The sequence below is a fragment of the Thrips palmi genome, unplaced genomic scaffold (assembly GCF_012932325.1).
Source record: "Thrips palmi isolate BJ-2018 unplaced genomic scaffold, TpBJ-2018v1 HiC_scaffold_15, whole genome shotgun sequence".
Taxonomy (NCBI): Eukaryota; Metazoa; Arthropoda; class Insecta; order Thysanoptera; family Thripidae; genus Thrips; species Thrips palmi.
Window position 1 is genome coordinate 9,337,222 of NW_023144624.1, and position 13,310 is coordinate 9,350,531.

A 13,310-nucleotide genomic window follows, 5' to 3' on the forward strand; every position below is an offset into this window, starting at 1 on the left:
CACATGTCCTGCTGCAGGAGCAGGGCCCTTGAGCGCCAAGCAGGCCGTCGCAGCGTGACCTTGAGAATGCGGAGCGCGGATTTGTTCGAACGGGACGGGGAACAGGATCAGGAACCGCCATTGTAGCCGCGGAAGAGACACTCACGGGTGCAGGATTCATAATGAGAGAGAGAGAGAGAGAGAGAGAGAGAGAGAGAGAGAGAGAGAGAGAGAGAGAGAGAGAGAGAGAGAGAGAGAGAGAGGACCATTGTGCCTGGCGAGGTGAGGCCGGTGAGGCTATTCTGGGACACGACGCCTGCCAATGCCGCTCCGTTATGGGGCGCCTCCGCCACCAGCCTGTCCTTAGCTCCCCGTCTGCCTCCTGGCCACGCACCTGCCCGGGCAGGCCGTGTGAGTGGGCGTGCCTTCTCAAGCACCAGCTGTCCTTAGCCCCGTCTCGGCTTGTCCTGTGTCCGGGGCCGCACACCTCGGCCCGAGGGCAGGCGGGGCGCCGCCCGTCCAGCGTGGAGAGATGGGAGGGTGCTCAAGAGGAATTTCTAGGCGCGCCAAGTACACCGGATACGAGGAACGGCAAAGTGGCGCTGGATGTGGCAGAACTGCGTGGGCGGAGTGGACGAACCGTACGAAGCCTATGGGCCTGCGGAGCGACCCGACCGGAACCAGCGAGAGAGGGAGGGTGGCCCGAGGAGATTTTTAGGCGGCGCCAAGTATCGCCGTGATTACGAGGAGGGTCGGCCGAACGGGCTGGCACCACTCAAGTCCGCTCAATGCCGTCGGGCTGGAGTGTGACCAACACGTACCAGAACCGCCTTGGCCTGCCTGAAGCAGCCAGGAGCCGGCAACCAGCAGCCAGAGCAGCTGCCAAGCGCCGCTTTTATAGGCCGGAAGCAGCCAGTCCCGGCCAGCAAGGCGCAGGCCGCCAGCAGCCGCAAGCGGCCACCAAGCAGCACAGCCGCCAAGTCAGCCGGCTAGAGGCGCCAGCCCAGCCTTAACAGCCAGCCAAGCAGCCAGCCAAGCAGCCAGCCAAGCAGCCAGCCAAGCAGCCAGCCAAGCAGCCAGCCAAGCAGCCAGCCAAGCAGCCAGCCAAGCAGCCAGCCAAGCAGCCAGCCAAGCAGCCAGCCAAGCAGCCAGCCAAGCAGCCAGCCAGCCACAGCAGCCAGTCAGCCAGCCGCCCCGCGCGAAACGCGATACTGAGCGGCCATACGTCCCAGCCAGCCCGGCATGCCGCGCCACCGCAGTCTTGGCTGTAAAAGCGAATAGTCTGTTGAAGGAGGGTGTGCCCCGCGTGCGGCGTCGGAAGGACAGTCCTCTTTATTGCACACTGCAAACAGGAAACGTTTTTGGCTATTCATTTTATTCATGAAGAGAACAAATCTTTTTAAGTTATAGACGCAACTGGATAACTAATTAATTTTCTCAACTTCCTCTCATCTTTGTTTTATTTTTTGTGCATTAATTTTCTCAACCGACTTTTAAAAATATTTTTTTCTTCTTTTGTGCAGGACGAGAAGAACCAGATCCTGACGACGAACTGCTGGCTGACGCAGATCTGGAAGGACCACCACCTCCGGTGGAACTCGTCCGAGTACAACGGCATCAACGTGGTGCGGATCCCCTACACGCGCGTCTGGAAGCCGGATATCATCCTGTACAACAAGTGAGTCGCTCTGGCTGAGCGTGTGTGTGTGAGTGCGTGTGTGCGTGTGTGTGTGTGTGTGTGTGTGTGTGAGTGTGTGTTGGTGTCTGTGTGTGTGCGGCTGGATCGCCTACTCGCGGGTCTGGGAAGGCAGACATCATCCTGTAGTACAACAAGTGCGTCGCCCTGGCTGTGCGTGTGTTTGCACGCGTCGTGTCTGTGTGTGCGTGCGCCCCTCCGAGGTCGCGTTGCCCTTGAGTGGAGTCGCGCTGATGAAGCGGCAGGAGGGATTCTGCCGACGCACGCACCTCGATGGAGTTTTAAACGGTTTAACGAGAGGGCTGGGCGGCCTGGGCGCTCGGATGCGGGAGGGGGAGAGGTTTATAAAGTGACCGTGGGAAAGGACGCGTCCTCGTTACTGCCAATGTGTCGCGGCTCGTCGGCATAGCGCCACAGCGTGTCAGCAGACTGTCAGCGCGGCCGCCACGGTCGCGGGGAAAAAGCGGCAGGGTGTCATTAACCCGTTCGTTCGTTATTTCATTGCGCCGGGAGATTTAGTCGCGTCGACCCATAAACTTTGCACCCCACTCTGCACCATGTTTCTCTTTTTTTTTTTGTCAGTGTGGTGATGGTGGTAGCGGTGCTATAGCTGCGCGCGCGGCGACCGTGGAGGCTTGATCATTATGAAAAGGGCCTTAGCGCTGCTGCTGCGAGCGCGGGGGCGCGCCGGGTAGCCGCGGGCCACGGGCAGGGGCGTGCAGAATAATTCACTGAGGCAGCGCGGCGGGGCGTGGCGCGGCGTGGCGCGGCGTGGTAACGCAGTTGCACCGCCCTGTAACGCATTGCGCAGCCTGCGCGGCGGCGAAAGCGTTTTAGCTGTCGCCGTCGACGTGTGTGTGTGGTGTGTGTGTGTGTGTGTGTGTGTGTGTGTGTGTGTGTGTGTGTGTGTGTGTGGATGAGTGTGAGTGCTGCGGCGGGACAAAACACGCGGCACACTTCACCACTGCTGCCACCGCCGCCACCCCATCGCCTGCAACCCCCCCCCCCCTCTTCCTCCCCGCGCGCGTCCGCCGATGCATGTGATGCGGTTAGACTGACACGGTGCATTCGCGGGGAGGGTAATAAAATTGGATCTGCCATTTTTGTCGTCACCCCGGCTGTATGCTGGCGCTGCGACGCTCGCGCACTTTGCCGTTGCGGGCCGCGGGCCGCGGGCAGGCCTGCCGGCGTGGCGCAATCACGCGCTCCACCGTCAAATTGGCTTTCGTGCGCGCGGTCGCGCACCACGCGTTTGTTCGTCACTCGCGGCGGCCTCTGACGTGGGCCGTCGCCGTCAGCACGTCTCCCGGCGGTGGCTTTGTGACAGTGTACAGCCCGCCGCGCCCCACCGCGCCGCGCCGCGCCGCCGGGACTCCCGAAGGGGATTGCACGGCGAGCCGCGACACTTTAAACTTTCACTCAAACTTTCGATGGTTTCTGGCGCTCGTCAAAACCGTCCGCCGCCCCGAAGGCTCGAAAGCCCGCGGGCCCGAAGACCCGCGCCGAAGGGCCGGAGACGGCGGCGGGGTGTTGCTCGGAGCCCTCCTCCCCGCCCTCGGGCCCGTCTAGTCCTTTGGGCGGTCTTTACGGCCTGGGGGTCATTCACCTGGAGACGTAAAGCTTCTTTTTCATTAATTGTTTATGCCGGCGCGTTATGTGCCATTACCCTGCCCGGGGTGCGGCCCGGCCTGCCCCCGCGGCCCCCGCAGCCTCGGCCAGCTGCCGCGAGATTGACCGCGGAGCAGCAGCGGCAGCGCCGGCCGGGCGTGGGCAGCGCGGCGCCGCTTAGTTTACGCGACGGGAAAGGCCAGAGGGAAAGGCAAAAGGGCTCGCCAGCCCCCCTCCCTCGCCACCATGTGCACCGCGCTGTCGGAAAGTGGAAAGCTCCCCGCGGCCTTTCCCGCTTGTTTGTTTTTCCGATCCGTAATTGTGGCGGCAGTAAAGATGATGTTGTTGGAGCGGGGCGCTGAGCCGGCCTGGCCTCGCCTCGCCTGCCCTGGCTGTCCAGCGCCTAATCCTCGCCCCGCGAGGCGGCCCGAGGCGCCCCGAGGCCGGGCAGTGCCTCGCCCTTGTCCGCCATCGGCGCGCTGTTTGCCCCGCTTTCGTTTGTACTGTGTCGCAGAACGTGTGCCGATATGGCCGGGAGGGAAAGGGGAGGGGGAGGGAGGGGGAGTCGAGTGCCCGATACGGGTTGTCACGGCGCGGGCACGGCGCGGGCCGCGCGGGCACGGTTCGGGTGTGTCTGCTCGGAGCAGGGACATAAATTAGACCGCTGCAACCTGCGCGGCAACATGCCATACCTCGCGAGCGGCCGCGCTGCGCGTTCCGCGTTCCGCCAGCCAGAGTCCCTGGCGCCCCTCGAGTCCCTGGAGGCCCTGGAGTCGCCGGAACAGCGCGGCGCACTTATTGGCGTCTTTCTTTCGCGGCCCCCTGCAGCACCGCCACACCGCCAACACCGGCCAGCAACACGCCACCCCCACCCCGCGGGCCAGCCGGCACTCCCAACTAGCCGCGCTGTATCTTGTTGTTCCAGCGGCTAGGTGCGAACGCATTGTAGCCCGACTCGGGCTGCGCAGCATTGCTCCATCCACCGTAATCTGCAGCGAGTCCCCCCCCTCCCCCACTCCGGCGTCAGCGCGGCAGCTTCACGTGCAGGCCCTGCAGCAGCCCGCCGAGGCCGCCGCGGCGGTGACGGCACTCCGCGGAGTCGGGGCTCATCAGATGGGCGGGGTGTCTGGCAGGGCGCGTGGCGGGGCAGCCTTCGGGGGCCTCGGGGGCGGCGCCGTTCGAAGTGAGTTACCGACGGCATCGCTTCGCGGCCTCACGACCGCCCGGGCGGTATTTCAGCCCTTTAACGCTGTGCTTGCAAAGACTCGCGGGTAGTTTTCTTCAAAAAAAAAAAAGAGAAAAAACAGCATAACGGAATAAAGAGCTATTCCATCGATATACTGTACGCGCTTCGCGAGTGATGCAAGCGCTGCGGGGGCGGGCCGAACGCGGTCGAGAGCTCGACGACGGCCAGCCCTGGGCGAAGACGCACCCGCCAAAGTTGCGGCGGGGAACACTACACTGTGGGCGGGGAACGCGGAGGCTGGCGTAGCGAGCACCAGCAGAAAGGTCGCGGGTTCGAATACCCGCCGCGGCATCGGGCTCATTTTTCCTAGTGTCGATACGCGGCGTACCTTTCTGCTTAATGCTGCGGGCACTCTCGCCCCGCGCCGCCCCGCGCCGCCACGCCACGCCACGCCCCTCCTCACCTCCCAGCGCCTCCACCAAGTCCCCCTCCTTGTTCTCCGGTCCCCGGGATTTGCACTGGCGCAACGCCTTAATGGAATTTTACGGGCGGTGCACTTGGAGAGTATAAAAGACGCGGCCAATACCGCGCGGAGTGTGGCCCGGTCGGGCCCGCTCCTCGCACCGGCAGCGAGCGCGTCTTGGCCGAGCGAGAGAGAGATATTGTGTGTGCGTGTGTGTGTGTGTGTGCGTCCTCGTCAACTCGGGTAGGTGGCGCGGCGAAAAGAAGCAACCGAGTCCATTCACCGTGTGCGCTTCGATATCCGGCAGGAAATCCGCATCAGTCCCTCGGCCCCCCTCCTCCGACGCCGCCCTATCGCTGGCGCTCTCTGGCCGCCCCGCCCCGCCCTCCCCGCCGAGCCCCGGAGAGCCCCCAAGAGTCCCTCGTCCCCGTGCCGGCGACGCGCGTGTACGTCGGGCTGCCTACCCGGCGGTCCGCGGGCGGCGGCGCGGTGGCCGTGCCGCTCCGTGGAGGCAGGCCCGGCGGGGAGGGGAGGGGAAGGGAAGGGTCAAGGCGAGCTTATTTGCTGCCCTCCTCCGCGTGAGGAGCAGGAGGCCTCTTTGCGGTCCGTCACCCGCAGTGTCGCCCCAAAAATAAAAACAAATTTGAAGCAGCTTCTTCTTCCTCTTTTGTTTTTTGCTCGGAGGATTAGTGGGCGACTATAAACTGGGTCGTGGAGCGGGGCGTGGCCGGCCGTGTGGGGCCGAACACGGCGTGGTGTGTGTGTGTGTGTGTGTGTGTGTGTGTGTGTGTGTGTGTGCCCACAATGCACTGCAAACGGCCCGATTAACGCCAGCGCCAGCCGAAAGTGCATACGGCGTGCACTACGCGCGGCCAAACACCAACACGGGACACGGGATGTGCTGGCGTGCGTGCGAGCGCGCGTGGGTGTGTGTGTGAGCGCGCCCGCGAGTGTGTGCGAGTGCGCGGCAACACTTGGCTTCTCATCAGGGCGGGTAAGAAGGGCGATTTATCAACATCATGCGTGCCGTGCTCGCCGTACAGCGTCGCGGGCAATGCATTATGGGACGCGAGGCATTTTTTCAACTTGTTCTATTTTTTTTGTTTTTGTTTTTGCAGGCTGGCTTGTTCCGGTTTTCGCAGCGATTGTGGTCCCCGCGTCCTCGTCTCTCGGGCGACCGCGCTCTTTCTCTCTCCCTCTCTCTCTTTCGCCGTTTCTTTGCAACACGTGTTTTAATGGGACGAGGCTGGATTTGGTCCGTCATATCAGCACAATAGCGAAATTACAGAAATATCTTTTGTTTCAAAGCGCGTTTTAAACGACAAATTACTTTTGGAGAAGTGACTTTTAAAAAATGACTCTGTCCAGGATTGAACAGCGCGGTTCCACCACACTCTGGTCGCATTCAGGGATTTGCTTGCTTCTCGGTCGCTGTGTCGCTCGTCGCCCCGCTTTGACTCCGCGCCTTTGTTGCCGTCGCCGGGCCTGGCTTCCCCACGCGCGGTCGCGCCCCGCCCCGCCCGCGCCCCGCCCCGCCCCGCCCCGCCCCGCCCCGCCCCGCCCCGCCCGGTTTAATGAGACATTGATGATAAGTAGTGCCGCATTGTGAGGTTTGACTCCCAGCCCTTGGTGCACCCTGATTGTCCCCCCGACAGTGCCGGCACGACGCGACCCCTTTCGGGGCCGCGGAAAAAGGCGGCGCGGACGGACGGGCAGGCGGGCAGGGACTGCGGCGCTGCGGTGCTGCGGCTGTAAACTGTGAAACCCAGAGGCAGATGTATCGCCCGATATCTGGCGGCATTGGCTGCCAATGGGCGACTTTTGGGACGCGCGAGTTTGGCAGTTGGCAACAAAATAAAACAAAAAAGATGAGGCGGCCGGGTTTTCTTCCCCATAGCCGCAGCTTTTTTTGTCTCCTGTTTTTTGGCGTGCGTCACTTGCTCCCGTCCCTTAATCGTGAAAATCTGAATGAGCGGCACTGTGGGGGCGGAGAGGGGCTTTTAAAGCCAGGGATGCCAGCGAATTGGGGGGGGGGGGAGCGCTGCCGCCGGGGGACGCTGCCGGGGCCGTAGTTGGCGGGAAGGGTCAAGTCCCGCAGCAGCTCAAGGCATTTTCATTATGTTCGGCGAAAGAAGATTCCGTCGGAACCTTTGTTTCCGGCCTACATGGCGAAGGCATGGCGAAGGGGTGGGGGGAGTATCGAAAGCATTGCAGGCATCCGCCAGGCCGTGGCCAGGCCGCGGCCAGGGTTTTGCAATGCATTGTCCGACGAAGAACGACGAGGAAGTGGCGGTGCCGGCGGAGCCCCGTGCCGTCCGCCCCGGCTCAAGTTGGCAGTGTGGCGGACGAGAAAGAAATGGGTGCGGTCCGAGGTCGCCCCGCTTCGCCTGGCTTCGCCCCGCTCTGGCCGCCCCCTCCCAATCAGACCCGGAGCGCTACACAACGTTTGGAGCTTTCTTCGGTGTCGGTGTCAACGGTTACCGACCAATCGCCATCTCGGTTGATGGTGCGGCCCGGACCGGCAGACTGATTCCGAGGGTCTTTTTCGTCGCTCTGTCTCTCTCACACCTGTGCGTGGCGCCCGTGAGTGTGAGAGAGACAGAGCGACGAAGACGACTCTCGGAACCAGTCTACTGGCCCGGCCGCCCCCTCGCACTGATTGCCCGTCGTCGACGTGGTCGTGGCTCGGCCGTTGGGGCCGGGGGCTCTGGGACGGGGGCGGACCAGGTGCCCTGAGGGCGCCAGCCGGGCAGCCAGGCAGCCAGCCAGGCACCTGGCCAGCCAGCCTCGCGCTCAGCCTCCAAATCCTAATGACTGTGGTGTCCTATTCGCGCTCGCTCGTATTCCCGGCACCTCCATGCCACCAAAACAAACACCAAGTTCTCTTCGGAGTTTGAACTTCGGTCCGTAGCTTTTCGGCCACGGTGTCCTGTGTCCTCCTACACGACCGCGCTCTCCTCGCAGTGTGGCGACACGAGAAAGCGCGTGTTGCTGCGATGTTTGCGGCGCTGTGCTCCGCGCCGGCGGCCAGCGAGTGCCTCGGCGAATGCTGCTTTTAATGAGGCCGCTGCTTATGGTTATGGCGCCGTGTCAATGGAGCATCCCGTCGGGACCCGGCACTGCACTGCACTGCACTGGCCTGGCCCCGAGCACGGCCCGCATGCATGTCCAGACCGCCCAGACCTCGCCGTCCAGCGCGTCCAGATGGTGTAATTGTCGTGGCGGGAATGCGGAACGCGGCCGGGGCGGGGCGGGGCGGCGGACAAGTCACACCGATGATGGGGAACCAGGCGGAGCAGGGGGCACCACCGGAACCAGGCAGAGCAGAGGGCACCAGCCCGTCGAGCTGTCGTTCTGTCCCTCTCGCACTCATGACGCCCCACGGGTGCGAGAGAGAGAGAGAGAGAGAGAGAGAGAGAGAGAGAGAGAGAGAGAGAGAGAGAGAGAGAGAGAGAGAGATCCCGCCGAATGAGAATTAGTGGCGCGGGAAACATACGGGCACGCTCTCAAAGGCGAGTGGCAGCGGGCCGCCCCTCCGGCGCCCCTCCGCCATTTTAATGAATGCCAACTTGCCCGCGGAACAATAACAACGGGCGGCTCTGTGTCGCTGGCGCTAGCTGTCTCTCCGGTCCGCTCGAACGCTCGGCGGAACGCTCGGCCCGCCGATTCGCGGCGCAGGGACGTCGCGCCCGTTCCCCGGACGTGCCGAAAGCAGCGGCCACCTGGAAATTGGTTAGACTGAGCCCGTCGACCCGAATCCCGAATCTCGGCGTAAGGGCTTTTGACTGTCACGAAGGCGGCGGGGAACTTGAGACAAGCCCGCCTCTGCGCGGCCGTGGCGTGGCCGTGGCGCGGCCCGCCCCACGACGGCCATCCCTTGGGCGCCTCCCGGCCGAGGCAGGGCGAGGCAGGGCGAGCCAGAGCAGGGCGAACCGGGCGACTGATATTGAGATTCCATCGCGCGCCGCGTTAAATCACTAGGCCACTGTTGCCCCCTACCCCTGCTTGGGCAGGGCCCGGGTCAGCCCCGGCCCCTCCCCGAGGCCCTGATCCTCGTCACGCGCCACAGCGCCGCGGATTAAGAGTGTCGTCCCTCCTCACATTTATTCGTCCCGTCTCCTCTCCGACCGGCCCGCCCGGCCCGCCCACGCTCTGCTGCCCGCCGCCCCGCTGTCCCTTTGTCTCCTCTACAGATCTACGTTTCAATCAAAAAGTTGTCCATAAACAGAGGCCGTTTGAGTTTTGCCCTCACTCGGATTGTTAGAAACACCAAAACTACACAACAAAAAATATTTATGTCGACCAAAAAAGCGCGATGAAGAAAATTTACGGAAGAGGTTTTCCCGGCGATCCAGTCCCCCCCCCCCCCCCCCCCCGGCATGGTGCTTGCTCCCAGCACTTCCCTCTCTCACCACAAGAGCAACCTCGCAGTAACCCGAGCAGGCCTCGTCATTGGACACGTCCACTGCGTGTAAGAGTCCTCTCATAACAGGCCACCTTTCCCGGTGCGGGATTCGAACTACTATCGTTTGCTTCGTCTCTCTCGCACGATGGAGCGCGCCGAAGGAAAGCAGAAGAGACCAGAGAGCGACCCAGTCCAAAAAAACCATGGGGCATCCCATGAGCCATGGCGGTGCATGGGATGCCATGGGCCGATTCTTTCCATGGGAACGATTCCCCGTGATTTTTGGAACAACTTCTCATGGTGTCTTGCGACTCATGGGGAAAGGTACCATGCAGTGTGAGTCATGGGAAGCCCTTCCTTGCCTTGGCAGAGTCCCTTGTGAGTACAAAATGATGAGATCAGTGCCTGATTTGGATTTAATCATTTCATAGGTGAAGTGTCACCCCCTAAACTTTTGACGCTACATCCGATTTTGCAATCATATTTTGTCTGGAGGGCACCGTTGACATGATATGACCTATAATTGAAAATTAGGCGGGGACTTCAACGCACGAGCAGGACTGCCTTCCCATGGGAAGTCCGAACCCATGGAAAAGTTCACATCATGGGGAAGGTCCTCCCATGGTGCTAGGCCTGCACCACGGGAAACGACCTCCATTTTGCATGGCATGCCACTTGTCCATGGTGCTGAACCGCAGTCTCATGGGATTTCAGTGCGCTGTCATGGGATTTGTGTCATGGGATCCCATGCAATCCATGGTTTTTTGGGACTGGGGACGCAGCTCTGTTCGAAATGAGCCTCCAAGGCCGTGGGGCCCCGAGGCGGCGTGGGCGTCGAGGTGTTTCTTTCCGTTCGCGTTCACGTTCGCGCCGACACTTGGCCGTCGGTGGTGCGCGTCAGCGGCCCCGCCTCGCGTCCCGCGGCCCGTCACGAATTAAATTACCGCGGAGGGTCGCGGCGCGGAGCCATGGCGGGGCCCCGGCCCTGGACCCGCGGACCGGAGGGCCCCCGCGGCCCTAAACGTCCGCGCGGCCCGGCAGCGCTCCGCCGCGCTTCGGCCTCATTTTATCTGGAACAATACCCAGCGCCGTGCCGCGCCGTGCCGTGCCGCCGTGCCACGCACACCCTGCCGGGAAGCACGCACTAAACCGGCGCGGAAGGGGAGATGGAATATCCCGGCGGCTGCGTGAAAGAGCTCCTGCTCTTGAAAAAGGCGCGGTCACGCTCGGCCGCCGGGCTCGGCCGGGCGGCGAGAAAGCAGCAATTAAACGGCTTGTTCAAGGGCGTGTGTGTGTTTGTTTTGGCTTTTGCAGCGCCGACTCCCAGTACAGCACGGCGGCCATCAACACGAACGTGATCGTGTACAGCAACGGCATGGTGACGTGGCTGTCGCACGGCATCTACCGCTCGTCGTGCGACATCGACGTCGAGTTCTTCCCCTTCGACATCCAGGCCTGCAACATGAAGTGGGCCTCGTGGACGTACGACGGCTACCAGGTGGGCGTAGACGGTGTGCAGACGGTGTGGAGACACACGACATATTTTATTTTCCGGTGGATACAACCGTCTCTGGCGTGCGCCGTGCCGCCCGCGCCGCCCCGCCCGTCGTGTCAGACATGCAGCAAATATCGCCCGCCTCACCGGGGCGTGGCGGGGCGTGGAGTTCGATTATCTTCGTCTCCGTCCCGCCGAATGGGCGCGAGCGAGACGCAGCACTGCGTACGCACCGAATCCATTTCGCGCGGGAAATACAAAATCTTGAAAAGGGAGAGGGGGTGGGGCGGCGGGGCTCTCGGCAGACACAAATCGGGGGAAGCGGAGACGCCGGGGAACTCGGGACTCGGAAACGGGACGTCGATGGCAAGGGAAGTCGGGCCGAAGTCTGTCCAATGACTGGCCTGCAGGAAGCACCAGCAGCAACGCCAAAATGCGTACGGCCTTTTTCACAGTGGTCCTTCTCAGCGAAAGAAAGTGGCACTCTGTCTTTGTGTTTGGCAGCTGGACCTGGTGAAGCAGACGGAGGAGGGCGACGTGTCCAACTACCAGGCCAACGGCGAGTTCGACCTGGTGTCGTTCGACGCCATGAAGCACGTCGAGTACTACTCGTGCTGCCCGGAGCCCTACCCGGACATCACGTACGTCATCCGCATCCGGCGCCGGCCCCTGTTCTACGTGTTCAACCTCATCCTGCCCTGCATCCTCATCAACTGCATCGGTGAGGACAGTCTCATTGCGGGCGGAGTGCACTTTGCGCCGGTGCACTCCGCCGCGCCCAGGTGCGGCCAGGGTGCAATTTCGGCGACACTGCTCTGCTCATGTGTGTGCGTGTGTGTGTGTGTTGGCAGCCCTGCTTGTCTTCTACGTGCCCTCCGAGTCCGGCGAGAAGGTGACCCTGGGGATCAGCGCGCTCCTGTCCATGACCGTCTTCCTCATGACAATACGAGAGTCCCTCCCCCCGACTGAGAAGACTCCCCTTATCAGTGAGTAGTGGGGCCGCGTGGGGCCGGGGCGGGACGGGGCCGACGGGGTCCTTCTCGCTGTCACGGCGAGGGCCCGCCCGGGGCCCCACCCCGCGCGCGGCCGCGGCGGCCAAGGCGAGGCGACGCGCCGCGGATTACCAGGGAATCGGGCTTCCGGTCGGGCCGCGTGCTCCGCGTGCTCGCGGTGCTCGCGCGGTGCTCGCGTCGCGACGCGTCGTGGCGTGGCTTGGCGTTGATCCTTCCTTTACACGAGTGTGTGGCTTCGGGTCATGCTAAGAGGATAAAGGCTGCACTGCGCGCCGGAGAGGGGGAAGGGGAGGGGGGGCCAAGATTGGAAAGCCAACAAGAGAAGTTGCCGTGTAGCTGGCTGCCTGCCTGCCTGGCCGCCTAGCTTGCTGGCTGCTGCGCAAGAGTTTCTTTCGCGTTGAAGCCGCCCAAGCAGCTCCATTAGAGCTAGAGCGGATCCGGGCGGGGCGGACGGGGCTGGCAGACGGTACAAGACACATCCCAACACGAGTGGATAAAGTTTGGCCCAAATATTTTCATGACGAGCTGGCTGTTCCTCGGCCGTTGCTGCCAGCCCCGCCAGCCGCCAGCGTAGCGCGGGGCTGTGTCGGCCCTTCGGCCCGCTGGCCCTCGGCGCGGCCGGGCCATGTCAGCGGGAAGGGGCATAAGCAGCAAGCAAAGGAAATGATGTGGGGGTGGGGTGGGGGTAGATAGAGCCCCGTCGCTCCAGCTCACTGCACTGCCTTGTATGGCTCGGCGTTCTATTCCGTCTCCTGGTCACAAGCTGCTTTCCAAAACGCGCTCCGTTCCGTTTTCCTGTTTTTTTTTTCCTCCTCCGAGCTCCGCTGCTCCGAGGGTAGCGCCCGCAGAGTCGAGGGTAGGCAGCCCGCTCCGCTCGCGTGCGTGGCGGGCCGGCCTGCCACGACCATCCAGGCGCTCGGGGCGTGTGTTGCAACGCGTGTTGCAACGCGCGTTGGCACGCCTGTTGCTTGCTTGCAGGCCTGTACTACGGCGTCAGCATCTGCCTGGTGTCCTTCGCGTCCGGGCTGTCCGTGGTGACGCTCAACGTGTACCACCGCGGCGTGCGCGGCACGGGCGTGCCGCCCATCATCAAGACCATGGTGCTGCAGCACCTGGCGAGGCTGGTGTTCCTGCGCTTCGAGCCCCGCGACAAGGCCAAGGGGCCGCACCAAGGCGCCGCGGCCGCCGCAGCCGCCGCGGCAGCCCACCACAACGTCAACGTAAGTCGCCCCGCCTTGATTGCGGTTCGCTTTCGTTTTCGTTTAATCACACCTTCCTACACTGAGTTCCGAATGCGAGTGAAAGTGAAAGTAAGATTGCTGGTCACGCCTGGCTTGCGCCCACGGCACCCCGACGCTCACACCCCGTGCAGTGCACACAGCCTTCTTTGCCACGGCGCAGCTGGCGGACAGTGGAGTGGACGCGTCTGCCGTCGTGGGAATGCGCCCACAAAGAATCACTCTGG

General features: G+C 62.9%; 1 protein-coding gene across 1 annotated transcript in view; it reads left to right on the top strand.

Annotated features, from left to right (window-relative positions):
• Positions 1 to 13,310, top strand: part of LOC117641486 (neuronal acetylcholine receptor subunit alpha-10-like) — a 54,852-nt gene that overhangs the window by 36,939 nt on the left and 4,603 nt on the right. The window contains exons 3-7 of the mRNA XM_034378853.1: positions 1,503 to 1,657; positions 10,652 to 10,835; positions 11,337 to 11,553; positions 11,684 to 11,818; positions 12,824 to 13,020. Of these exons, the coding sequence (XP_034234744.1) occupies positions 1,503 to 1,657; positions 10,652 to 10,835; positions 11,337 to 11,553; positions 11,684 to 11,818; positions 12,824 to 13,020 (888 nt within the window). The remainder of the gene's footprint in view (positions 1 to 1,502; positions 1,658 to 10,651; positions 10,836 to 11,336; positions 11,554 to 11,683; positions 11,819 to 12,823; positions 13,021 to 13,310) is intronic.